Below are 26,678 nucleotides of genomic sequence, written 5' to 3'. Positions count from 1 at the left end.
CGGTGTTGTACAAAGCCATTATCTTCCGGAGCGATGCACCTCTAAATCCATGCAAAGACACACTACACTCAGATTCTTCATCAAAGCTGCTGTGGTGGTGCATCTGCCATTTTATTGAATATGAATGAAGTTGGAACGCTGTTCACATCTCGTCGACAGAGCTCTTCATGGAAATAAAAGCGTCACACTCTGTCTCCTAGCCCCTACGACTTCACCTTGTCTGTGAACCGACACATTTAATGAGAGTCTGTCTCGGAACTTTCACATTGCAACAAGCAGACCCCTTTTGATGTCTGTTTGATTATCCCCCGCGATCCGATCGAGCACAGGAATGGCCTGTAAACATTGACAAAACGGAATGAAAACACAACAAATGGAATTAATCCACCTTCCAACCCGTAACGACCCACCTCTGCTCAGAGAGAGCGGGGGAGGTGTTTGTAGAATTGGATAAGGGTGAGATAAATCATTTAGAGGTGTGGTAGGTACCTTGGACCTACCTGCGTCGTGCCATTATTGGGCTTACACAACCTGGCGGTCATGTAGCTGAACCAGCATGGTTAGGAAAAGGTTGGAAGGCGTAGCAGACTACTCTCTGGCTCTGCCAGTCTACCTGCTGTTTCTCTGGCTATTACATCTTAAAACATGTTTTTGTAAATTCTTTCAATACCTTATGTTTAATACATGTGTATTGTGTACTATATTGTACTCGTGTAATGTACTTAAGCTACATCAATCATAGCTGAAGAGTCTAAGCTATGCTTGTGAGGTTAAACTTCGTATTTTGTTAAGACACAACATGCCATCCACTTTCCCTTGGGATATGGTCTTTAAAATATAGCTCCTCTGTACATGAGTGTTTTGTGTACTGTACTAGTGTAAATGTACTTAAATTCCATCCATCGCAGCTGAAGTCTAAGCTAGGCTTGAACTGTTAAAGTTCGTGTTTTGTTAAGACACTGTATGCCATCCACATTCCTCAGGGGATATGGTCTTTAAAATAGAGATTGTCTATGGCCTTGAACTCTACATGGTCCATAGTTAAGGATGGAGTGTAAAAGAAAAGTTCCATATTCACCTTAAATTTGGCACTTTATGACCAAGTTCAAGAAATGGAAGTCCTTATTCGGTCTCCTTTATGGAAGTTTCTATCTTCTTTTCCATTATACATGTTAAATATTTAATACTCCTCAGTCCACAGTAAAGGCGAACTCTGTAAGAACAACTCCATTTAAATATGTTTCACTACACGGTTGAGTATGTACCATCTACTCAACGGCTGTTGTTAAGATGTTAGAATGTGACTTTTGGCACATTTGGCACATTTCTAACACAGACTCTTCGGGATAAAATACACACACACACACACACACACACACACAGTTGAAGTTGGAAGTTTACATACACCATAGCCAAATACATTTAAACTCAGTTTTTCCACAATTCCTGACATTTAATCCTAGTAAAAATTCCCTTTCTTAGGTCAGTTAGGATAACCACTTTATTTGAAGAACGTGAAATGTCAGAATAATTGTAGAGCGTGACTTATTTCAGCTTTTATTTCTTTCATCACATTCCCAGTGGGTCAGAAGTTTACATAGATTCAATTAGTATTTGGTAGCATAGCCTTTAAATTAACTAATAACTTGGGTCAAATGTTTCGGGTAGCCTTCCACAAGCTTCCCACAATAAGTTGGGTGAATTTTGTCCCATTCCTCCTGACAGAGCTGGTGTAACTGAGTCAGGTTTGTAGGCCTCCTTGCTCGCACACACTTTTTCAGTTCTGCCCACAAATGTTCTATAGGATTGAGGTCAGGGCTTTGTGATTGATGGCCACTCCAATAGCTTGACTTTGCTGTCCTTAACTATTTCTCACAACTTTGGAATATGCTTGGGGTCATTGTCCATTAGGAAAAGCCGTTTGCGACCAAGCTTTAACTTCCTGACTGATGTCTTGAGATGTTGCTTCAATATATCCACAAAATGTTCCATTCCTCATGTTGCCATCTATTTTGTGAGGTACACCAGTCCCTCCTGCAGCAAAGCATCCTCACAACATGATGCTGCCATCCCCATGCTTCACGGTTGGGATGGTGTTCTTAGGCTTCCCCCTTTTTCCTCCAAACATAACTATGGTCATTATGGCCAAACAGTTTTTTGTTTCATCAGACCAGTGGACATTTCTCCAAAAAGTATGATCTTTGTCCCCATGTGCAGTTGCAAACCGTAGAGTGGCTTTTTTTATGGCGGTTTTGGAGCAGTGGCTTCTTCCTTGCTGAGTGGCCTTTCATGTTATATCGATATAGAACCTGTTTTTCCGTGGATATAGATACATTTGTACCTGTTTCCTCCAACATCTTCACAAGGTCCTTTGCTGTTGTTCTCTGGGATTGATTTGCAGTTTTCGCACCAAAGTAGGTTCATCTCTAGGAGATTCCTGAGCGGTATGATGGCTGCGTGGTCCCATGGTGTTTATTCTTGCGTACCATGGTGTTTATTCTTGCGTACTATTGTTTCTACAGATGAACGTGGTACCTTCAGGCATTTGGATATTGCTCCCAAGGATGAACCAGATTTGTGGAGGTCCAACATTTTTGAATCTGAGGTCTTGACTGATTTATTTTTATTCTGACCCACTGGAATGGTGATTAAGTTAAATAATATGTCTCTTAACAATACTTTTGTGGAGTGGTTGAAAAACGAGTTTTAATGACTCCATCCTAACTGTATGTAAACTTACGACTTCAACTGTATGATATGGAAAAGTGGTGAATGTGATTTGCTAGAACAAATTTCAACATAGCGTTCCAAAGGGATTGAATGGATTTTGAGGATACAAATACTTGTCAACCACTGTGTTATCATATAACTGGCTGTTTCATCTATGCTTTGTAGATGACTAGGTTTTCATCTAATACCCAGTACAACTTTATGGGATGGTGACATTTTAATGCTGTAAAATATTTGCTTGTTTGAGGATATTAAATAAATGTAAACTTGGTATACCATCTGACAGGTAGTACAGATGTGACAGACAGACAGTACTAATTTCATCATAACCATGTTTTAACTGTATCAGGGAATTTCTCTATAACTTACCCCTCTGCTTGACCCTTTTCTGTGTTTGATGTTAGCCTCTGTTCTCTGTTAACAAAAGTACTGTTGTTCCTTGTATCTGTCTAGCTAACCACCCTCTCTGTGTCCCTCTCTGTTGCTCTCTGTGTCTGTGCGTGTGTCTGTGTGTCCTTTGTGTCTGTGTTTGCCATCTGTCCAGTTAACTAGCGAGACAAACAAGCTTAAAGAGGCTCAGAAACTCATCAGTGAAGCTGTGAGCAAGGTGCAGGTGGGTGATCCCTTTGCATCTGGGTCCCTCCCTTCCCTTTTTCTTTCTGTTATTAACATGATTGACCGGTATTGCCTGGACATTGAGAAACCTAATCTTCAACCAGAAACTCAATCAACTCACCCTCCAAGTCAAGTATGATGTTTGCTCTGAACTTTACATATGATTGATGTTTGATAATTATGCAGTGATCTACATTATATTCCTTTGAAAACACAGAATCTGATAATAGGGCCACACTCTTGGTCTGTAATTGGAGAAGGAAGTTTGGAGATTGCGCTGAGGTTTAATTTTCTTGCATCATACTTAAAAAAATAATTGTATTATATGAATCTGGGAGATGCACTTGAAACCTCTCAACTGAGGTGTTCAATAAAAGATAATCAAATGTGGACATTTGACTGTTGTGATGTAATTCTCCCCAGTAAACGCTTTATAATTGAATATATGCTTTGCTCATTAGTGCCAAAATTGGGGGAAGGTTTAATTGCATAATAGTCCAAGTTAATTACCCACCCGTCCAACCTCGTCCCCCCCATCGAGTTCTAGAAGCTTTGGATCCCTCAATGAACGGATTAGATTTCATATCACTCCACTCTCTTACAATAGTCGGAGCCCCAGATGAGCCTAGCAAGACGGATAGCCGCCAGGAAGCAATTAGGAGGCATTGCTCACCCCGCCTCAGCTCTCTCTGACTCACATCTAGCCATGATCAGTGACCAGGCTGGAGCTGCCAAGACCCAGCCTAAAAACAGCACCATTGGTATATAAACAGCCTCTTATGCTGAACAAAATATAAATGCAACATGCAAAGTGTTGGTCCCATGTTTCATGAGGTGAAATAAAAGATCCCATACATTTTCCATACTCACAAAAAGCTTAATTGTCGGAAATGTTGTGTACAAATTTGGTTACGTCCCTGTTAGTGAGCATTTCTCCTTTGCCAAGATAATCCATCAACCTGACAGGTGTGGCATATCAATAATCTGATTAACCAGCATGATCATTACACAAGTGCCCCTTGTGCTGGGGACAATAAAAGGCAACTCTAAAATATGCAGTTTTGTCACATAACACAATGCCACAGATGTCTCAAGTTTTGAGGGAGTGCACAATTGGCATGCTGACTTCAGGAATGGCCACCAGAGCTGTTGCCGGAAAATTTAATGTTAATTTCTCTACCATAAGCCACCTCCAACATTGTTTTAGAGAATTTGGTAGTACATCCAACCGGCTCACAACCGCAGACCACGTGTAACCATGCAAGCCCACGACCTCCACATCCAGCTCAACACTACCGGGCAGATGGCAGACAGCGTGTATAGGGTATTGTGGACAAGCGGTTTACTGATGTCAATGTTGTGAGCAGAGTGCCCCATGGTGGCATTGGGGGTTATGGTATGGGAATGCATAAGCTAAGGAAAACTAACCTAATTGCAATTTATCAATCACAATTTGAATGCGCAGAGATACCGTGATGAGATCCTTAGGCCCATTGTCATGCCATTCATCCGCCACCATCATCTCATGTTTTAGCATGATAATGTACCCATGTCACAATCTGTACACAATTCCTGGAAGCTAAACATGTCCCAGTTCTTCCATGGCCTGCATACCCACCAGACGTCAACCATTGAGCATGTTTTGGGTGCTCTGGACAGACGTGTGTTCAAGTTCCCGACAATATTCAGCAACTTCACACAGCCATTGAAGAGGAGTGGGATAACATTCCACAGGGCACAATCAACAGCCTGATCAACTCTATGCAAAGGAGATGTATTGCACTGCATGAGGCAAATGGTGGTCACACCAGACACTGACTGGTTTTCTGATCCACGCCCTACCTTTTTTTAAGTACCTGTGACCAACATATGCATATCTGTATTCCCAGTCATGTGAAATCCATATATTAGAGCCTAATGATTTTATTTAAATTTACTGGTTTCCTTTTTTGAACTGTAACTTTGAATTTGTTGCATGTTGATTTTATATTTTTATTCAGTGTTGTTGTTTCAACCAGAGAAACCAATAAAACCCAAACAAAGCTATGTTGCTAGGTAGAAGGTTCTGGAAGATGCTTGATGATATGATTTTATGGTGTAGGAAAGGAATGGTACATCAGTGATTTACCTGTGGGAGAAGGCGGAGGAGAGCGGAGAGATGATGGCGGCGGATCCCTCGGGCGCTGTCAAATGCTGGGTTGATTAGCATTCCGTAGATGAAGCTGGAGGGCCCAGAGCACGGCGGGACGAGAGAGAGTGGGAAAACAAGTGAGCGGGAGCAGCCAGAGCTAGGAGGCTCAGAGGGCTCCTGAATGCAGAAAAGACGGTGCTCTCATTTAGCAGCTAATTTGCTTTCATTCTTTCGTATTAATCTTAAAAGAGAAAATGGGCCACGACGGGCTCAGAGATTGACAGACCTATATGGGTGTCGATGGGTGTTGGGGCAGCCTGCTTCAAACGCTCCTCACCACTCTACACCTTTTTAATTTCCTACCTAATAAACTACCCACTGCTGGCATTGTGTAATCAAACACTCTGTAATTGTAATGCCTTTAAAAATGAGACTGGTCCCACATTACCCACATAATCGACCGAGTGGGGGGGTAGCAAAATTGGTTTTTGGAAATGACGTTGTGGAAAAGCTGTGGGGCAAACTTTTGGAAAGAAAGACCGTTGTCTTCTAATAAATCCCAAAGGTCAAATCCTATCTACGCTATATGCTGTCTAATTGCCCCCCTCCCCACCGCCTTTATCAATGATTATGTTTATGCTGTAAAGCACTATGATCGGGCAGACTTGTCAAGGGGCTGGCTGGTCTCTGTCTTATCAGTAATGGGTTTAATTTTGCCCCTGTCTACCGCCTAATAGCCTTCCTTTGTGAGACCCATCTTGTCGACTTCAAGATGGCAGAGGCAGCGTTTCTTATCTAGAGTTAAACCGTGGCCAGACAATCCCCTGGGTTCTCCCCCAATGGTTAGATGTCGGCTGCATATACACTGTGTACACACACGCGTCAATAGGGAACGCAGTGCTCAAGTATGTGAGGATTCGATACAATACATTGTCTAGCCGCAGAACCCCACTGCAATAGATGCCGTTAGCATAGCATTAGCATCTTCATTAACAACTCCATTTCAGGTGGCTATATTTCTCTTAATACACTTAATCTATTAGCAAAATGCAGATATAACGGCGTCTGATTCAATTATTCAATTAAAAACATCATGAACTCAGACACGGAGCTCCTCTCATGTGAAGAAATGAGTGAGAATAGGGTTGATAATCTTTCCTTAAGTACACAGTAATCACAGAGGTCACCATAAATATGGGAATTCCTTTTTCCTTTTCTGCTTTGTGTAACACTTCACTTATTGAGTGGTGAAATGTAGCATTCATTAAGCCTTAATGACATAAAGAGTCATAATGCCCTAAAGAGTCAAGCTTATAGCGTCATACCCAAGAATACTTGAGGCTGTATAACACTGCCAAAGGTTCTTCAACAAAGTACTGAGTAAAGCATCTGAATACTTATGTTAATGGGATATTTCATTTTTTTTTTTATACATTTCTAAAAATGTGTCATTGTGGGGTATTGTGTGTAGATTGACAAAAAACTGGAAATGTAATTATCCACTTTAGAATAAGGCTGTAATATAACAAAAGTCAAGTGGTCTGAATTCTTCCCGAATGCAATGTATATACTCTAAGGGTGACCTCTGAAGGGGGTATTTAATAAATACGGCGTGCGGTATATGGCCAATATACTGTACCATGGCTAAGGGCTGTTCTTAGGCACGAGGATACAGCCTCGATTGCCACTGGATACAGCCCTTAGCCGTGTTATATTGGCCATATACCACAAACCCCTGAGGTGCCTTATTGCTAAACTGTTTACAACCGTAATTAGACAGTAAATATAAATGTTTTGTCAGACCGTATACCATTTGCTTTCAGCCAATCAGCATTCAGGGTTCGAACCACCCAGTTTATAATGTTTTTTTGCGGCCCACTACTAATTACTGGCAGCGTCCCCTGTAGAACATGTGTCACCCAAAGTTCAGCCTTTTCACGCATCTGCCCTTTATTGTCTGTATCCTGCCCATGTAAGGGCATCCTCTGTGGGCTATGGGGTGCTTTAAACACACAACACACACACACTGAAACTCTCACAGTCTCACACTCTGTACTGTACAGATATTGCACACTCACTGTGCTCCATCCACACGCATGTCGCCACCAGCGTACTCAACATGTATTAGAGCTCTACAGACTTCAATTGGGAAAGGTGACATACCTCCCTGCAATATTTACCTACAGCTCATTAGGTTCTTGTTTATGTATCTACATACAGTGGGGCAAAAAAGTATTTAGTCAGCCACCAATTGTGCAAGTTCTCCCAATTAAAAAGATGAGAGAGGCCTGTAATTTTCATCATAGGTTACACTTCAACTATGACAGACAAAATGAGGGGGAAAAAATCCAGAAAATCACATTGTAGGATTTTTAATCCATTTATTTGCAAATTATGGTGGAAAATAAGTATTTGGTCAATAAAGAAAGTTTATCTCAAAACTTTGTCATTGCCAACAAAGGGTATATAACAGAGGTCAAACGTTTTCTGTAAGTCTTCACAAGGTTTTCACACACTGTTGCTGGTATTTTGGCCCATTCCTCCATGCAGATCTCCTCTAGAGCAGTGATGTTTTGGGGCTGTTGCTGGGACAACACGGACTTTCAACTCCATCCAAATATTTTCTATGGGGTTGAGATCTGGAGACTGGCTAGGCCACTCCAGGACCTTGAAATGCTTCTTACGAAGCCACTCCTTTGTTGCCCAAGCGGCGTGTTTGGGATCATAGTCATGCTGAAAGACCCAGCCACGTTTCATCTTCAATGCCCTTGCTGATGGAAGGAGGTTTTCACTGAAAATATCACGATACATGGCCCCATTCATTCTTTCCTTTACATGGATCAGTCGTCCTGGTCCCTTTGCAGAAAAACAGCCCCAAAGCATGATGTTTCCACCCCCATGCTTCACAGTAGGTATGGTGTTCTTTTGATGCAACTCAGCATTCTTTGTCCTCCAAACACGACGAGTTGAGTTTTTACCAAAAAGTTATATTTTGGTTTCATCTGACGATATGACATTCTCCCAATCTTCTTCTGGATCATCCAAATGCTCTCTAACAAACTTCAGATGGGCCTGGACATGTACTGGCTTAAGCAGGGGACACTTCTGGCACTGCAGGATTTGAGTCCCTGGCGGCGTAGTGTGTTACTGATGGTAGGCTTTGTTACTTTGGTCCCAGCTCTCTGCAGGTCATTCACTAGGTCCCCCTGTGTGGTTCTGGGATTTTTGCTCACCGTTATTGTGATAATTTTGACCCCACGGGGTGAGATCTTGCGTGGAGCCCCAGATCGAGGGAGATTATCAGTGGTCTTGTATGTCTTCCATTTCCTAATAATTGCTCCCACAGTTGATTTCTTAAAAACCAAGCTGCTTACCTATTGCAGATTCAGTCTTCCCAGCCTGGTGCAGGTCTACAATTTTGTTTCTGGTGTCCTTTGACAGCTCTTTGGTCTTGGCCATAGTGGAGTTTGGAGTGTGACTGTTTGAGGTTGTGGATAGGTGTCTTTTATACTGATATCAAGTTCAAACAGGCATTAATACAGGTGACGAGTGGAGGAGAAGAGCCTCTTAAAGAAGAAGTTACAGGTCTGTGAGAGCCAGAAATCTTGCTTGTTTGTAGGTGACCAAATACTTATTTTCCACCATAATTTGCAAATAAATTCATTAAAAATCCTACAATTTGATTTTCTGGATTTGTTTTTCTCATTTTGTTTGTCATAGTTGAAGTGTACCTATTATGCACATTACAGGCCCCTCTCATCTTTTTAAGTGGGAGAACTTGCCCAATTGGTGGCTGACTAAATACTTTTTTGCCCCACTGTATTTAATGTGTCTGGTAGTCTTATGGAGCTGAGCGACCCACTTTCTCCAGTGTGAGGTGCTGGCCTCTGGCTGGCTGATAGTGCTCATTGCAGAAAATGACTGCTACAATTGCAACGAGGCTCAAGCCCAAGGGACGATAGCACTTGGACGATAGTCTTCAGACATGCTTTTATCAACTCTCTTCACAAATATACACACACGTGCGCAAGTGCAAAGAAGCACAAACACACACGCACACAGGATCAAGGCAATCATCTGTAATTGAAGTGAGTACGATAATGCCCATCCCTTTCCCCCCTAAATACTCCTACCTCCATCCTCACCCATCACCCAGGTGCATTAGCCGGACTAGTGTAATCCATGTAATGGTGGTAAAAGCTCTGGCCTCCAGGTCCCCGGCCTATGAGTGCTGGGATGACGGGAATGTTGTGTCCCGTCTCTAACATTGCTTTCCCGTCTTTTCAGATCACGGCCGGACCAACGGCGGCTGGGACAGGAGTCCCACCTTCACCTCTGCCGGGGGGGTTGGCACCTCCACCCCCTCCCCCGCCTCCGCCCCCACCAGGCGGCTGCCCTCCTCCTCCTCCCCCACCTCCGCCTCCTCCTGGCATGGCCAGCATGCCCCCTCCACCCCCACCCCCGCCACCTCCAGGAGGAGGGCCACCCCCTCCCCCTGGATGTGGACCCCCACCTCCTCCGCCCATCCCCGGGGCGCCGGGCATCCCTCCGCCTCCTATGATGGCCATGCCTGTCATCAAGCTGCCTTATGGACTGGAGGCCAAGAAGACCTACAAGCCTGAGGCCGTCATGAAGAGGGTAAACTGGTCCAAGGTACAGTAACGCCTCCCCAACACGCGCACGCTTGTACGCGCACACACACACACACACACACACACACACACACACACACACACACACACACACACACACACACACACACACACACAATAAGCTCTGTCTAATTGATCCTGACTATCATCATCTACTCTTTTCCATTATGTGTACATTGAGGCCGGAAATGAATAAAACAAATCCACTCTTTAGTATTGTACCATAATAGACATGTACCGATTTTCCACAGAGACATCGAGTCCTGTCCTATGATGTGTAAATCATGAACTTGTTTGATTTGTGTTTGTTAAATCACTGTATACAGTTCTGAATAGAAGCATCGTGCACAGAAAACATGCCTTTCAGATGTAGCTGTAGGTACAAATCGAGAGAGTGCGCTCTATTCAACACTACCCTCGGTCTATTCAGGCAAGCGTTCAGCCACAGGGCACGCTGCTCTGCACTCGGCACCCATTCGAAGAGATCCTCGCGCAAACAATTTCTGCTGCTCGAGTGTCCTTGCATTCACACACACTCTTAGCATTGAATAAAGACAATGTGTTTTGTAACATTCAGACCAATTTGAATACAATATCAATGGGGATCATTCTCTTCATTTGGGCTTTATCCTACTCTGAGTTAATTTATCCATTGCCCGAAGGAATCTCGGAGTTGCAACCAGCATTAATGTAGTGGTGTGTGACCATGCTTTTTAACAGACAAAAGGAAACAAAAAATTCTCCCTTGGACTGCAGATTGCTGTTGAAATCACACTGAATTGCATTATAGTTGTATAGCAAGGATGCACATCTTATAAGAGACATGAAGTTTTTCACATTTTATGGTCATTTCACTTTTAGAAAACATATATAAAAAAATATAATAAAAAAAGATTCTGTAAATTATCCAGCAACAGCATCAACCAGTTTCTGCAACTATTTTGTAACTTTTTTACAATTTGCCTCAGAATAGGAGTGACAGCAAGGATTGCAATGTAACAGGAAACCACGCAATGGAAATGGTAAAGATTGATTACAGCAGCATCCGAAATGTGTTGAAGACGCAGGTTTATGTCACCACTTCTACACCTCATATGCAAATTCCACAGCCGTACCTAGACCCATGCAGGCCTGGTGATGGGTCATATTATTTATAACATTATACAGCTGCCCGGGATGGGAACTCCTTTGTGGATACAGTTAGAGAGACAACAAGTGAGCCACTTGCATCTCATTATCATCACTGTGTGTGTGTGTGTTTGTGTGTGTGTCATTGTCTGTGTATTTGTCTTTATTTGTGTATTCCAATGTGTTTGTGTGCGTGTGTGTGTGTGTGCACATTGTGTGTGTGCATTCATGAGTGCACCACTTTGGCACATCCGTCTCTGTCCCGGCACGGCAACGACTGAATGTGCGTCTGCATTAACCTTGCCTCCGCAGGCGCTAGGGTTTGGAGATGCAAATGAAATGGCTAGATAGCACTCAAAGGCATTCAGAGCCACCTGAGGAAAAGCAATCTGTGTCTCTTGTGTCTATTAAGTGGTACCAGAGTCATCTGTCTTCTCTGTTCGGAGCAGATGGAGCCATGGAGGTGCCAAGCACTACTGTGGCCTGAGCTTTAAAAAGAAACAGCAGAAGGAGGGACCTAGAATATTGTCGTCATGCCCCCCTTTCCTATAACCGCCCCATAACCACTAGTGTACTGTAGCTATATGAATACACACATTTACAGGCTTTAAAAATAAATTGGAGAAACGAAGGACCGAAAAGTTTGCCATCATTCAAACAGCGCCACTGGTCGCCCCAGGTGCATTTGTTATTTGAAATGGGGCAGAGGAGGATCTTGCATCGTGGTAAATGATTGTACACACTCTGCTGTTTTATCACACGTGCCGTGATGTGCAGTGATGTCCAAAGGGAAAAATGGTTTTTGAAGTAACATCTTTGTTGTAATATTGCTAATGGACGTTGTAGTTTCACAGCTACGGATTCTATTTTTAAGCCCCATAACAACACGTTTGCTGTAGCTACATATGAAATATATACATATTTGGTAGCATTGCCTTTAAATTGTTTAACTTGGGTCAAACTGAATAGATCCTTTTCACTTCTGATAGCTTGCTAGCCCCGGCCTGCTAGCTGTCTGAATCGCCGTGTCTCCAGCCAGCCCAACCATTCACTGTACCCTTATGATCACTCGGCTACGCATGCCTCTCCCTAATGTCAGTATGCCTTGTCCATTACTGTTCTGGTTAGTGATTATTGTTTTATTTCACTGTAGAGCCTCGAGCCCTGCTCAACCAACCATTTAGTTCCACCTCCCACATATGCAATGACATCACGTGGTATAAATGTCTCTGGAGACAATATCTCTCTCATCATCACTCAATGCCTAGGTTTACCTCCAATGTACTCACATCCTACATACCTTTGTCTGTACATTATGCCTTGAATCCATTCTATCGCACCCAGAAACCTGCTCCTTTTACTCTCAGTTCGTAATGTACTAGACGACCAGTTGTTATAGCCTTTAGCTGTACCCTTATCCTACTCCTCCTCTGTTCCTCTGGTGATGTAGAGGTTAATCCAGGGCCTGCAGTGCCTAGCTCCTCTCCTATTCCACAGGTGCTCTCATTTGTTGACTTCTGTAACCATAAAAGCCTTGGTTTCATGCATGTTAACATTAGAAGCCTCCTCCCTAAGTTTGTTTTATTCACTGCTTTAGCACCCTGCCAACCTGGATGTCTTAGCCATGTCTGAATCCTGGCTTAGGAAGACCACCAAAAACCCTGAAATGTCCATCCCTAACTATAACATTTCCCGCCAAGATAGAACTGCCAAAGGGGGTGGAGTTGCAATCTACTGCAGAGATAGCCTGCAGAGATCTGTCTTATTATCTAGGTCTGTACCCAAACAATTCGAGCTTCTACTTTTAAAAATCCACCTTTCCAGAAACAAGTCTCTCACCGTTGCCGCTTGCTACAGACCACCCTCTGCCCCCAGCTGTTCCCTGGACACCATATGTGAATTGATTGCCCACCATCTATCTCCAGAGCTCGCGCTGCTAGGTGACCTAAACTGGGACATGCTTTAACACCCCGGCCATCCTACAATCTAAGCTTGATGCCCTCAATGTCACACAAATTATCAATGAACCTACCAGGTACAACCCCAAATCCATAAACACGGGCACCCTCATAGATATCATCCTAACCAACCTGCACTCCAAATACACCTCTGCTGTTTTCAACCTAGATCTCAGTGATCACTGCCTCATTGCCTGCATCCATAATGGGTCTGCGGTCAAACGACCACACCTCATCACTGTCAAACGCTCCCTAAAACACTTCAGCGAGCAGGCCTTTCTAATCAACCTCGCCCGGGTATTATGGCATGATATTGCCCTCATCCCGTCAGTAGAGGATGCCTGGTTATTCTTTAAACGTGCCTTCCTCACCATCTTAAATAAGCATGCTCCATTCAAAAAATGTTGATCCAAGAACAGATATAGCCCTTGGTTCACTCCAGACCTGACTGCCCTTGATCAGCACAAAAACATCCTGTGGCGTACTGCATTAGCATCGAATAGCCCCCGTGATGTGCAACTTTTCAGGGAAGTTAGGAACCAATATACAATATATATAGATATACCAATATACAGGCAGTTAGGAAAGCTAAGGCTAGCTTTTTAAAACAGAAATTTGCATCCTGTAGCACAAATTCAAAGTTCTGGGACACTGTAAAGTCCATGGAGAATAAAAGCACCTCCTCCCAGCTGCCCACTACACTGAGGCTAGGAAACACTGTCACCAGCTGATATTCTGAAAGAGCTGCAACATCTGGACCCCTACAAATCAGCCGCGCTAGAAAACCTGGACCCTCTCTTTCTAAAATGATCTGCTGAAATTGTTGCAACTCCTATTACTAGCCTGTTCAACCTCTCTTTCGTATTGTCTGAGATTCCCAAAGATTGGAAAGCTGCCGCGATCATCCCTCTCTTCAAAGGGGAGACACTCTAGACCCAAACTGCTACAGACCTATATATATCCCTACCCTGCCTTTCTAAGGTCTTCAAACTCCAAGTTGCATGCTCTTCAACCGATCGCTGCCCGCACCTGCCCGCCGTCCAGTATCACTACTCTGGACAGTTCTGACTTAGAATATGTGGACAACTACAAATATCTAGGTGTCTAGTTAGACTGTAAACTCTCCTTCCAGACTCACATTAAGCATCTCCAATCCAAAATGAAATCTAGAATTGGCTTCCTATTTCACAACTAAGCATCCTTCACTCATGCTGCCAATACACACCCTCGTAAAACTGACCATCCTACCGATCCTCGACTTCGGCGATGTCATTTACAAAATAGCCTCCAACACTCTACTCAACAAATTGGATGCAGTCTATCACAGTGCCATCTGTTTTGTCACCAAAGCCCCATATGCTACCCACCATTGCGACCTTTACGCTCTCGTTGGCTGGCCCTCGCTTCATACTCGTCACCAAACCCACTGGCTCCAGGTCATCTACAAGTCTCTACTAAGTAAAGCCCTGCCTTTTCTCAGCTCACTGGTCACCATAGCAGCACCCACCCGTAGCACGTGCTCCAGCAGGTATTTCTCACTTTTCACCCCCAAAGCCAATTCCTGCTTTGGCCGCCTTTCCTTCCAGTTCTATCCTACCAATGACTGGAACGAACTGCAAAAATAACTGAAGCTGGAGACTCATATCTCCCTCACTAGCTTTAAGCACCAGCTGTCAGAGCAGCTCACAGATCACTACACCTGTACATAGCCCATCTGTAATATAGCCCATCCAACTACCTCATCCGCATGCTGTTTTTACTTATTGATCTTGCTCCTTTGCACCCCAGTATCTTTACTTGCACATTTATCTTCTGCACATCCATTACCCCAGTGTTTAATTGATATATTGTAATTACTTCACCACCATGGCCTATTTATTGCCTTTACCCCACTTATCTTTCCTCATTTGCACACACTGTATATATATTTTTTGTTATTTGTATTTTTTTGTTATTGACTGTATGTTTGTTATTCCATGCGTAACTGTCTTGTTGTATGTTTCGAACTGCTTTGCTCTATTCTTGGCCAGGTTGCAGTTGTAAATGAGAACTTGTTCTCAACTAGCCTACCTGGTTAAATAAAGGTGAAATAAAAAAGAACAAAAAATGTTTCGGGTAGCCTTCCTCAAGCTTCCCACAATAAGTTGGGTGAATTTTGCCCCCCCCCCCTCTCCCTCTCCCTCTGACAGAGCTGGTGTAACTGAGTCAGGTTTGTAGGCCTCCTTGCTCACACACGCTTTTTAAGTTCTGCCCACAGAACACGTCTCGTTCCTGAATGGTATGATGGCTACGTGGTCCCATGGTGTTTATACTTGCGTACTATTGTTTGTACAGATTAATGTGGTACCTTCAGGCGTTTGGGTATTGCTCACAAGGATGAACCAGACTTGTGGAGGTCAACAATTTTCTTTCTGACATCTTGGCTGATTTCTTTTGTTTTTTCCCATGATGTCAAGCAAAGAGGCACTGAAATTGAAGGTAGGCCTTGAAATACATCCACAGGTACACCTTCAATTGACTCAAATGTTGTTAATTAGCCTATCAGAAGCTTCTAAAGCCATGACATAATTTTCTGGAATTTTCCGAGCTGTTTAAAGGCACAGTCAACTTAGTGTACATAATCTGTGTGTAAACAATTGTTGGAAAAATTAATTGTGTCAATGGAAAAAGTATATGTCCTAACCGACTTGCCAAAACTACAGTTTGTTAACAAGACATTTGTGGAGTGGTTGAAAAACGAGTTTTAATGACTCCAACCTAAATGTATGTAAACTTCCTACTTCAACTGTAGGTGAAGGCCTTATCTTTCAACTGGTTGAATAGCAGGCAGGTACAACCTCACTGTAATTAAATGTTGGAGAACGAGCAGAAGAACTGAAGGAGATTGTATAGAGATTGTAGGGAGGGGAGAGAGAGGTAGAACGAAACAGAGAGCTTAGGATGGAGAGTGAGTGTTTGTGTCCGCCTCTTGCTTTTTAAATTCATGCACAGGAGATGTCTCTTAAAACAGCAGGGGAAAAAAACACCAGCTCCGAATAGTAAAAGCAGCCAATATCAATAAAGTTAGGATTTTAACATTTTCAAGCAGCGACACTGTAATGTTTTATCTCCTATGGTTAGAACACCTTACCACTGGGGAACAGCAACACATTTACTGTAAAGTCAGGCAGTTTGCAGCAGCAGTGTGGATGCTGTGGAGATGTCCCCAACCTCAACCTCCACCACCATATACCCTCACTTTTAGTGAACTACTGTCCTGGAGCCGCTTAACAACACTTTACTGCACTTAATGGGAACATCCTCCCAGTCTATCTTGGAATTAATCCATTTTGGGAGGGTGCTTCATGAACTCCTATATGCCACTCTACCAATAATGTGTATTAACCCTGGGTGACTGACAGGGGGCGCTGTATTGAATCCACCACCCAGCCATCTTGGTACTCTTCCATTATTAAACATATTTTGCAAGCTATAGAAATGCATTTATATTGTCTACATTATTTTTTGACACGTTTATTCTATTACAGATACCTTAATGCATACATTTTAAATTATATCATGTGGTCTAAACATACAAATAAAAAATGAAATAATATATTAAAGCATTTTCCATTTTCCTTCCTTTTCAATTTACTAATGTTACTGCTCCTACTAGGGAGTGCAAATATGGATGGCCAGTGGCTTCAAAATCTCTCAATGGCCAATACATTGATTCAGCAATCCAGGGTTTATATACAGTGCCTTCGGGAAAGTATTCAGACCCCTTGACTTTTTTCAAATTTTGTTACGTTACAACCTTATTCTAAAATGGATTTTTAAAACATCTCACCAATCTACACACAATACCACAAAATGACAAAGTGAAAAAAGTTTTTGGGACATTTTTGCATATTTATTAAAAACAAAATACAGATACCTTATTGACTAAAGTTTTGTGGTGGTGGCAGCATCATGCTCTGGGAATGTTTTTCAGCGGCAGGGACTGGTAGACTAGTCAGGATTGATGGAAAGAGGAACGGAGCAAAGTACAGAGAGATCCTTGATGAAAACTTGCTCCAAACTTGCAAAGCTCCCCATCCAACCTGGCAGAGCTTGAGAGGATCTGCAATGAAGAAGAGAAGAAACTCCCCAAATACAAGTGTGCCAAGCTTGTAACGTCATACCCAAGAAGACTCAACGCTCTTATCTCTGCCAAAGGTGCTTCAACAAAGTACTAAGTAATGTTATGTAAATGTGATATTTCAGTTTATTTTTAAGAAATTAGCAAACATTTCTAAAAAACAGTTTTTATCATTATGGGGTATTGTGTGTAGATTGATGAGGGGGAAACAACTGAGTAATCAATTTTAAAATAAGGCTGTAACATAACAAAATGTGAAAAAAGTCAAGGGGTCTGAACTTTCCGAAGACACTGCACCTCATTGCACTCAACTCTAATGGTTGGGTTCAATAGGCTATGCATGGAGGAGTTCACAGTTGCAGCTCATTCGTCCTTCATCCGCAGGTGAACTGCATTCACAGCAGGTTGCCTTGCCAATGGCCATCGAACTTTAAAGCCACCACTCTTACATGGCATGAGTAACCTCTAGCTTCCAAAGAGTAGGAGTGTTGTGTCCAATTAACATTTTCTCCTGTCATATGAATCAACCAGTGTAAGTTAAATACGCAAGTGATTCATATTCAAACGGCATTGTTCCATATGGTATGCTAATGGTATTTTACTTCAATGACAGCATGTGTCCATTAATTCAGGGATTAATCAGTGTCTTCATCTAAGGCTGCGTTTTCACAGGCAGCCCAATAATGATCTTCGGACTAATTATTATCTGTTTGGTCAAAAGACCAATTTGTGCCAAAATATCAGAATTGGGCTGCCTGTGGAAACTCAGCCTCAAATCCTACATCACAGCAGCATGTAATGTTCCGCCCTCTGCTGTTCCATGATTTCCATGGTGTTCCCTTTAGCACAATGGACATTTGCAGTGTTCAGCTGTACATCGCTCACTTCGAATATAACTTCTGTTGTAAGCATGCACATGATACTGTACACTATATTTTGCAGAGCAGATCCACAGTGTCAGGACCTGATGTGAAATAGTTACAGCAGGGCTGCAGTAGGCCACTCCATAGTGCCCTGAATGGGCCTATGAGGGGGAGAGCGGCCCACAGGCACTACCATATTTTATCAGGCCATCACCACAACAGCCCTCACACTCTTTCCTATTCTCTTTGGCCCTACTCTCCATCATCTCACCCATGGCCACCATTACAGCACTTTGCACCGAGCGGCACTCACTGTCGTTTGCTTGTGTTTCTTTATCGCCTGCATAATTTTTTTACAACAAACACCTCCCGTCAAGTGGGTGCCCCTGACTGTCTCTCTAGAGCCGCCCCCCCCTTGCAACTCGCGTCACTCCGTCTTGTCGAGGGTCTAATAACACAGGCTGCAATGAGACACCACTTGTGCTGGCCCACACTGAGTGCCATAACAGTGCGTCTCTCAGAGTGTCATCACAGTCTGCAGCACTCGTAATGGACTTCCGAAGGACTTCGCAACACACAATACTAGCCAATTATCAAGCGCAAATACAGCAAGAGGTGGTTATTGTCATTCTGTATGTACAGAAGCCCGCCATCGGGGCCACTGTACGTTACGGCGGGCCACGGTCGGAGCCACAGTATACAAAGGGGCCGTTTTGTTCTGCGTGTGTGGCGATTTGAAAGGCGTCTCAATTTTCCTCGGGAGAATTCAACAAGAGTCTCAATTTTGGCTGGGGTCTTCTAGGCGCACCTAATTATTTTGCACCGTCACATTTATGTAATCAAGAGATGGCCCTCTTGGTGGTAAGGCTTTCTGTCTAGTGTTTTAATGGACTTTGAGAGCTAGTACTTATGTTGATGTGAAAGGAAAATATATGTAAACCACAAACTAACACCAACATATGTGAACCCTTGCAAATCTTTGATTTTGGTTTGTTTATTTTTTTGTGCCCCACACAAAGACAAAATAGTGGTATTTAGATTGCAGGGTAGATTAATAAAGCTAGATCCAAAATATGTACACTTCAGTGCATTCGGAGAGTATTCAGACCCAGTAACTTCTTTAACATTTTCTTACGTTACAGACTTATTCTAAAATGGATTAAATTAATTTGTTTCCTTATCAATCTACACACAAACCCCATAATGACAAAGAAAACGATTTTCACATTTTTGCAAAGAAAAACTAAAACTGAAATATGACATTTACATACATTTTCAGACCCTTTACTTAGTACTTTGTTGAAGCACCTTCGTCAGCGATTTAAGCGTTGAGTCTTCTTGGGTATGACACTACAAGCTTGGCACACCTGTATTTTGGGGGTTTCTCCCATTCTTCTCTGCAGATCCTCTCAAGCTCTGCCACGTTGGATGGGGAGTGTTGCTGCACAGCTATTTTCATGTCTCTCCAGAGATGTTCGGTTGTGTCCTCAAGTCCGGGCTCTGGCTGGGCCACTCAAAGACATTCAGAGACTTGTTGCGAAGCCACTCCTGTGTGCCAAGAAGGTGAACCTTCAACCCAGTCTGATGTCCTGAGTGCTCTGGAGCAGGTTTTCATCAAGGATCTCTCTGTACTTTGCTCCGTTCCTCTTTCCCTCAAACCTGACTAGTCTACCAGTCCCTGCCGCTGAAAAACATTCCCACAACATGATGCTGCCACCACCACGCTTCACCGTAAGGATGGTGCCAGGTTTCCTCCAGACATACATTGCATTCTTGGTCACCTCCCTGACCAAGGCCCTTCATTCGACCTCATGGCTTGGTTTTTGCTCTGACATGCATTGTCAACTGTGGGACCTTATATAGAAAAGTGTGTGCCTTTACAAATCATGTCCAATCAATTGAATTTACCACAGATGGACACCAATGAAGTTGTAGAAACATCTCAAGGATGATAGATGGAAACAGGATGCACCTGAGCTCAATTTCGATTCTCATAGCAAAGGGTCTGAGTAATTATGTAATAAAGTTTATTTTAAAATTTTTATGCATTTGTAAAATAAAATAATAAAAATGGTTTTTGCTTTGTAATTATGGGGATTTGAGAATAAGGCTGTAACATAACAAAATGTGGAAAAAGTCAAGGGGTCTCAATACTTTCCGAATGCACTGTATGTTGATAAACACTGGCATATGAACTTTCAAACTAACAAAAATACGCACTAAATTTCCAATATACCGACGCTGGCTTCTTAGGCAAATTACCTTCAAACTAGTCAGAGAGCCTATAGCTTGTCATTAAGTACTGTAACTCACACAGCTGAGTTTTGCAGAGCTCTGGGTGGACGTGACTCCAGCTTAAGCTGTCTCAAGAATGAGGGCCTGAAATGTTTATGAGCCTGGGCTGTAACAATGAAATCCAAAATGTATCTAAACAGTTATTTGATCAATTAAACTTTACATTTCCTCAATATCACTATCAATACTGCTCAATAGTTTTCATATCAATGGCTAATACATTATACATTTTCACAATATCTCAGCATAATATTGTAGGATTATTATTATTGGTAGTTGTATTATTAACTATTATCATTTTTGCATTAGTTTATCCAACACAATTCATTCATTGGCAGTGAGTATGCCTACGGGTCGGCGATAACATATAACTTAAATTCTTTAATAGGCCTAAACAATGTTACAATTTCTTCTCTCCTCTCGTGCTTGACCTTTTATAACTACTGTGAGACATTGACAGTAGGAAGGTGCATATGTGACTGGTAATAGGATATACTGTACATATAAACAGGGCTAAACAGTTACTGGTATTAGGAATATATAAATACTTGGTAATATCACAATGGTAATATATACATGTAAACAGTATATATTATATTATAATGATCTTTAGCAGGATAAATACTAATGGTAACGGCAATCAATAATCAATGGACAGCAGCTTAATGGAATAATACATCTAATCAAAAATCATTTTAACTGCAGCGTAGGTTGTGTCTGAGTGGGTATGGACGTGGATGGGCATAGAGTCAGTGCGGATAGTCTGTGGGAGAGGGAGAGCAGTAGATGTTAGCCATATAGCAGTCTTATAGCAGTCCAGGGGAATACGCTGTTTAGGGTTCTGTTTGTCTGAGCCTTGATGCACCGGTACTGCCTGCCGGATGGAAGCGTGGAGAACTGTCCATTTCTCGGGGGGATGGAATCTGGCAATTTTTCAGGCCTTTCTCAGACACCACCTGGCATGTACGTCCTGAATGGCTGGGAACTCGCCACCAATGTGATGTGTGGGGCCAGTTGCCATACCAGATGGTGATACAACCAGATACAACCATGCTCTCAATGTTGCAGCTGGGGGCCAAGCCACATTTTTTCAGCCTCCTGAGGGAGAAGAGGTGTTGCCGTGCCTTTTTCATGACTGTTCTGGTGTGAGAGGACCATGTAAAGTCTTCAGTGATGTGGACACCGAGGAACTTGAAGCTCTTCTCCACTGTGGCTCTGTCAATGTGGATGGGGGTGTGCACTCACACCCTCATGTTTCCTGTAGTACACAATCAACTCCTTGGTCATGCTGATGCTAAGGGAGAGGTTGTTGTTCGGGGCACCACACAGCCAGTTCTCTGACCTCCTCCCTGTTGGTTCAGGCCTGCCCCCACAGTGTCGTCAGCAAACTAGCTGATGAATTTGGAGTCGTGCGTGGCCACACAGTTGTGGGTCAACAAGGAGTACATGAGGGGGCTAAGCACACACCCCTGAGAGGCCCCTGCGTTGAGAGTCCGCATGGTGGAGGTGTTGCCTACTCTCACCACCTGGGGTCGGCCCATCAGAAAGTCCAGGATCCAGTTGCAGAGGGAGGTGTTCAGTCTCAGGGTACCACGTTCAGTGACAAACTTTAATGACACAACTGTAGTCTAGCTGTAGTCAACAAACATAATTTTCACATGGTAGAGGGCAGTGTTGAGTGCAATTGAGATTGCATGGTCTGTAGATCTTTTGGGGCGGTATGCACATTTGAGTGAGGTGATGTTCCATGCTTTCAAAGCATTTCAGGATTACAAATATTAGTGCTACAGGGTGGTAGTTATTGTTGCAGGTAGCCTTAGAGTTCTTGGGAACAGGAATGATGGTGGTCAGCTTGAGACATGTGGGGATTAAAGACTGGGATAAGGAGAGGTTGAAAATTGACTGTGAAGATGCCTGCCAGCTGGTCTGTGCAGGCTCTGAGAACGCACCCTGGAATACCATCAGTATGTGTTGACCAGATTAAAAACCTTACTCACGTCGGCCTCGGAGAGCGAGATCACCCTGCCGGTGTAATAGGATTCCACTTTGTCCATATATTGTCCTTTTGCCTGTTGATGGTTCTGTGGAGAATCATAGCAGGACATCTTATAAGTGTTCATGTCCTCGGCCGTAGCCTCTGAGTTTGTTGCAATAGCCCTGTGTATGGTAGATCGTTCCTTTAGTTTAGCACATAGTTTAACACATACCTCAGTGTTAATCTAGGGCTGTTGATTGCTACTTACAGCTATTTTCACTAACATATACAGTACACTCTAATCTTAATTCCTACCCTCAGATGTCCAGACTAACCCATCTTTCCCAGTACACTACAATTTCACTATGTCATTTTGCAATATATCCTTCTATTTTACTGTGATGTGTTACACGGTCCTTGAATGTTGTTTCTGTCTTTAGACAGATTTCTTTCAATATTTAAATAATAAAGCATTTGATTCTTCCATTTTTATTCATGTTGGTTTATCATTTGACTTCCAGTATTTATGTAATAGCTTCTTCATCATCTCTCATGCAGCGAAGTTGCCAAACCTCTCAACCTTAAGCGAAACTGATACATTGGAGTATTTATACCAATCATTTAAATTCATGGACATTTTTTAGTCTGTGCTGTGTTTGGGGCATGTCAATGGAGTGCAATGTGCAACATGATGGGTGACCACCAATGTGCATACGCACGCGCGCGCACGCACACACACAAAAATGAGTGGAGTTTGAAGAAATGACATTTAAGTGGAGTGGTAGCCAGACCGGCTGTGGAAGGAATGACAGCCTCTGATTGCACCTTGCGATAAATTCATCCTCATTGTGTTGTTGCAGGTAGTACCTCAGGAAATGGCAGAGAATTGCTTCTGGATCAAAGTCAAAGAGGAGAAGTTTGAGAACCAAGACCTCTTTGCCCAGCTCTCCCTCAGCTTTTCCTCCAGGACCAAAGGTAAGCAGGCCCCATTAGGCCTCTCCCCTCTTTTACTAATGAATATACACACACACACACACACACACTTTGTTTGGCCACCCGGCTCTGGGAAACCAAGTGGCTTTCATCTCCAGACACTTTAGGAAACAATTTGTCTCCGTGAAATGTTGATTATCGTTAAAACCATCCTCCTTTTCTTGTGTCTTTGAACAATCCGGCTGTGGATGGTTGTGTGTTGAAATCTCTGAGCCAATTAAGGGTTCCACTGCTGTTGCTGCTGCACTGTGTTTGTGTGTCAGGGTTTCGAAGCTGGAGATACAGTAGGGATTCTTTGTATTTGTTGAGTGAATTTCTGTGTGTGTGTGTGTGTGTGTGTGTGTGTGTGTGTGTGTGTGTGTGTGTGATGAAAATGACTCCCACACAATTCTTGCAAAAAAAGTTACATGTTATTGCGTTTCTCTGTGTATGTGTATTTATATGCATGTGTATGACTGAACTGAGGACAGTCACGCTTGACTTGGCACAGCCTTTTCCAGTCCAGTAGATGCTCCTCCAAAGGAAGACCCAGTGAAGGACGCTCTGGGAGTTTATCTTCTCAGTTTGTTTCTGAGATACACATCCAGACTACCTAACTTGTTGATGAATAACACAAGCCGAAGGAAAGCTAGTTTGTGTTTTGAGGGAGAGGGTGTGTAGTGGTGTAGTCCTCCCATGACAATACCAGTGTTTTCCAGCTCTCTTGACATGTGTATGTAATGTGTACACACTCTTGTAATTCTTGCCCTAGTGGGAGCGTAGGGGTAACCTGAAGGACCTCTGTCATACAGAACTGGAATCACAGCTCTTCTCTGAGTTGGTGGGTGTGATGACTTCCAGGGTTGAGATCAATTCCAATTTACTCTTGAAGTGGAAAATGTATGTTGAGTCAAATTCAAATTTTGTTTTTCAAGTAATGTAATTGTCATTTAATTAGACTGTTTGGACTCAAAATTCAATGTTCAATATTTGTACATTTCCCAGTTAATGGAATGAATGCACATAGTCTAAAATATTACTGTAGGATTTGTTTTTAATCATTTCAATCTTCTTTCCTATATTTCTAGCATAGCTATGCAATCTGAACAATGACATGATCAGCCTGAAACCCTGAGGGAATTTAATTAAAATTGGTATTTGTGGAATTGTTGGGTAAAATATTGAATTGGGAATTTAATTCTTGGAATTGACCTAACATTGAAATTCATAGGAATTTAATTATTTCTGAATTCTAAGACTGACCTATAATTGAATTGAATTGAATTAAATGGAATTTACAGGGAGAGAGTGAAATTGACCCCAATCCTGATGACTGTCCGTGTCTCCTCACCGTCTTGTCAGGACACAAGCCAGACTGTTGGCATCTTTCCTCTCCTCTCTTCTCTGCTCCTCCTCTCCGCTCCTACTCTAATCTTCTCCCCTCCTCTCCTCCTTTCCTCTCCTCTCCCCTGACGACTACATAACAAGACAAATCTCTCTGGTGCTCTATGAAATAAACAGCAATGTAGCCCTGAAGCTGGGATGTGATTGGTTGGCACAATGCAGATGGAGAGAATAATAGCGGGAACGAGGGAGCAAATTTAGCTGGGCTTAATGAAGCAAAGGGTAAAGGCCAAGAGCCATGTCACTGCTCTCTCTGCAGGAGAGATGACAAGACACAGGCTGAATCCCAATTCACCCCCTTCCCCTTGCCCCTCCATTGATACATTTGCCCGCACCACCGCCATTTGCACAAGTGTCCCAAAGCTGAGGGACTGAAAATTATCGAGGGCGTAGGGGCTAATTAGACCCTCAGATAGCCACTTTGACTGAGCCAACAAGGTTGCAGGCATCAGAGCCAAGTGCTATCCCTGACACACACTGCAATATGTTTGCGTAATTTCATACAAAAGAATGGAAAGGCGTGCCTAATTATATGCATCGTGCATTTGTTTGTCTGATTTCCAGACTTGAACATTTAATTAAATGTTTAACTGTTACTGAGGTTTATATCTTTTAAAACAATTTGTTAATTTGATTTTCATGCTCACATTTAAAAGTGGAACATGAATTGCGTCATTCAAGTCTGGAGTCTGTCCCTAAGTTGATGGGTTTATTGATCCCATCACCACTCTTTGGAATTCAACCTCTGAGTTTCGTCAGCAACACATGACAACGGAGGGCCCTCAGAGCGTGTTGGTAGGGGCGAGGGTGTAGTTTGGGAGTGTTTTTGCTTTGGTCTCTACCATTTGCTTTATTTTTAACGTGGCATCAGCAAGGGAGGAAGAGATCACAAGAACATAACACGCAGACAAGGAAACCATAGCGTTCCGGTGGAGAAACACGGTTACTAATTAACACCAGCAATAATTAATAGTAGCTTTTGTGTGCTGTACTTGTCTGTTCTTTCAGAAGTGTAATTCCTATCCATTTTCACCTCGGACAAACAAGGGATACAGATCCTGCAAAATAATATATAACACTAATTATTGATACAAGATGATGCTATATTTATTACTGTATTCCATTTTCTTTTAATTGGCATTTTCTCTTTAATCTACATTCTTGTAGTTGTTATGTTTCCTTTATTTGCATTCTATAGGTCCTAAGAAGCGTAACTCTGCTTTACATTTCTTTTCAGTGTCTTTTTTCAAATTCAAATTCTTCCTCATACATGTAACAGTCGGGTTCTATAGGTAAGCTCCGTGTTCCCTCAGGCAGCTTGGAAAGATTTAGCTGGATCCCTATCAATTACGCCCGCAGCATGTTCACTGATTCAGCTCTTTTCCCCTTTATTGTTGAAACAGAACATGATACACTCATGAATTAAAAAATGCTGTTTAATGTTTGATATCCTGAGTACCATTCTCTTTTTTCTTTTTAAGACAAAGTTAAAAGCGGGTGAAAACGCCTTTGACGTGCGATGGTATCGCGGAGGGGAGCAATAGTATTTTGCAAAAAACGAGATGCAGCCATCCTTTAAAAAAATTTATTAAAACTTTTTTTTAACCTTCACTTTACAATGGGAATCATTTAAACTCATGAGATCTAAGAATGCCTTAGAGTAAGATGTGCTTTAACGTTTTACTGTTATTGCAGCCTTTGTCAAAGAGCCTGACCCCATTTCTATACTGACTATTCATCTTTGGATTCCCAGAAGCACAGCCTTGACAATAACACGCGACACACATTTTTGCTGGTTGAGCTTCCTGTACCAGATGGAGAGTATTATGTGAGGT

General features: G+C 42.6%; 1 protein-coding gene across 6 annotated transcripts in view; it reads left to right on the top strand.

Moving 5' to 3' along the window:
- Positions 1-26,678, top strand: part of LOC109904740 (protein diaphanous homolog 2) — a 624,432-nt gene that overhangs the window by 205,485 nt on the left and 392,269 nt on the right. For all 6 annotated transcript variants that reach the window (XM_031790312.1, XM_031790311.1, XM_031790310.1 and 3 more), the window contains 2 exons: positions 9,764-10,129; positions 23,328-23,442. In XM_031790312.1, the coding sequence (XP_031646172.1) occupies positions 9,764-10,129; positions 23,328-23,442 (481 nt within the window). The remainder of the gene's footprint in view (positions 1-9,763; positions 10,130-23,327; positions 23,443-26,678) is intronic.

Source organism: Oncorhynchus kisutch, linkage group LG15 (genome assembly GCF_002021735.2).
Source record: "Oncorhynchus kisutch isolate 150728-3 linkage group LG15, Okis_V2, whole genome shotgun sequence".
NCBI lineage: Eukaryota > Metazoa > Chordata > Actinopteri > Salmoniformes > Salmonidae > Oncorhynchus > Oncorhynchus kisutch.
Note: the sequence above shows the minus strand (reverse complement) of the source record. Positions and strands in the feature narration are given on the sequence as shown.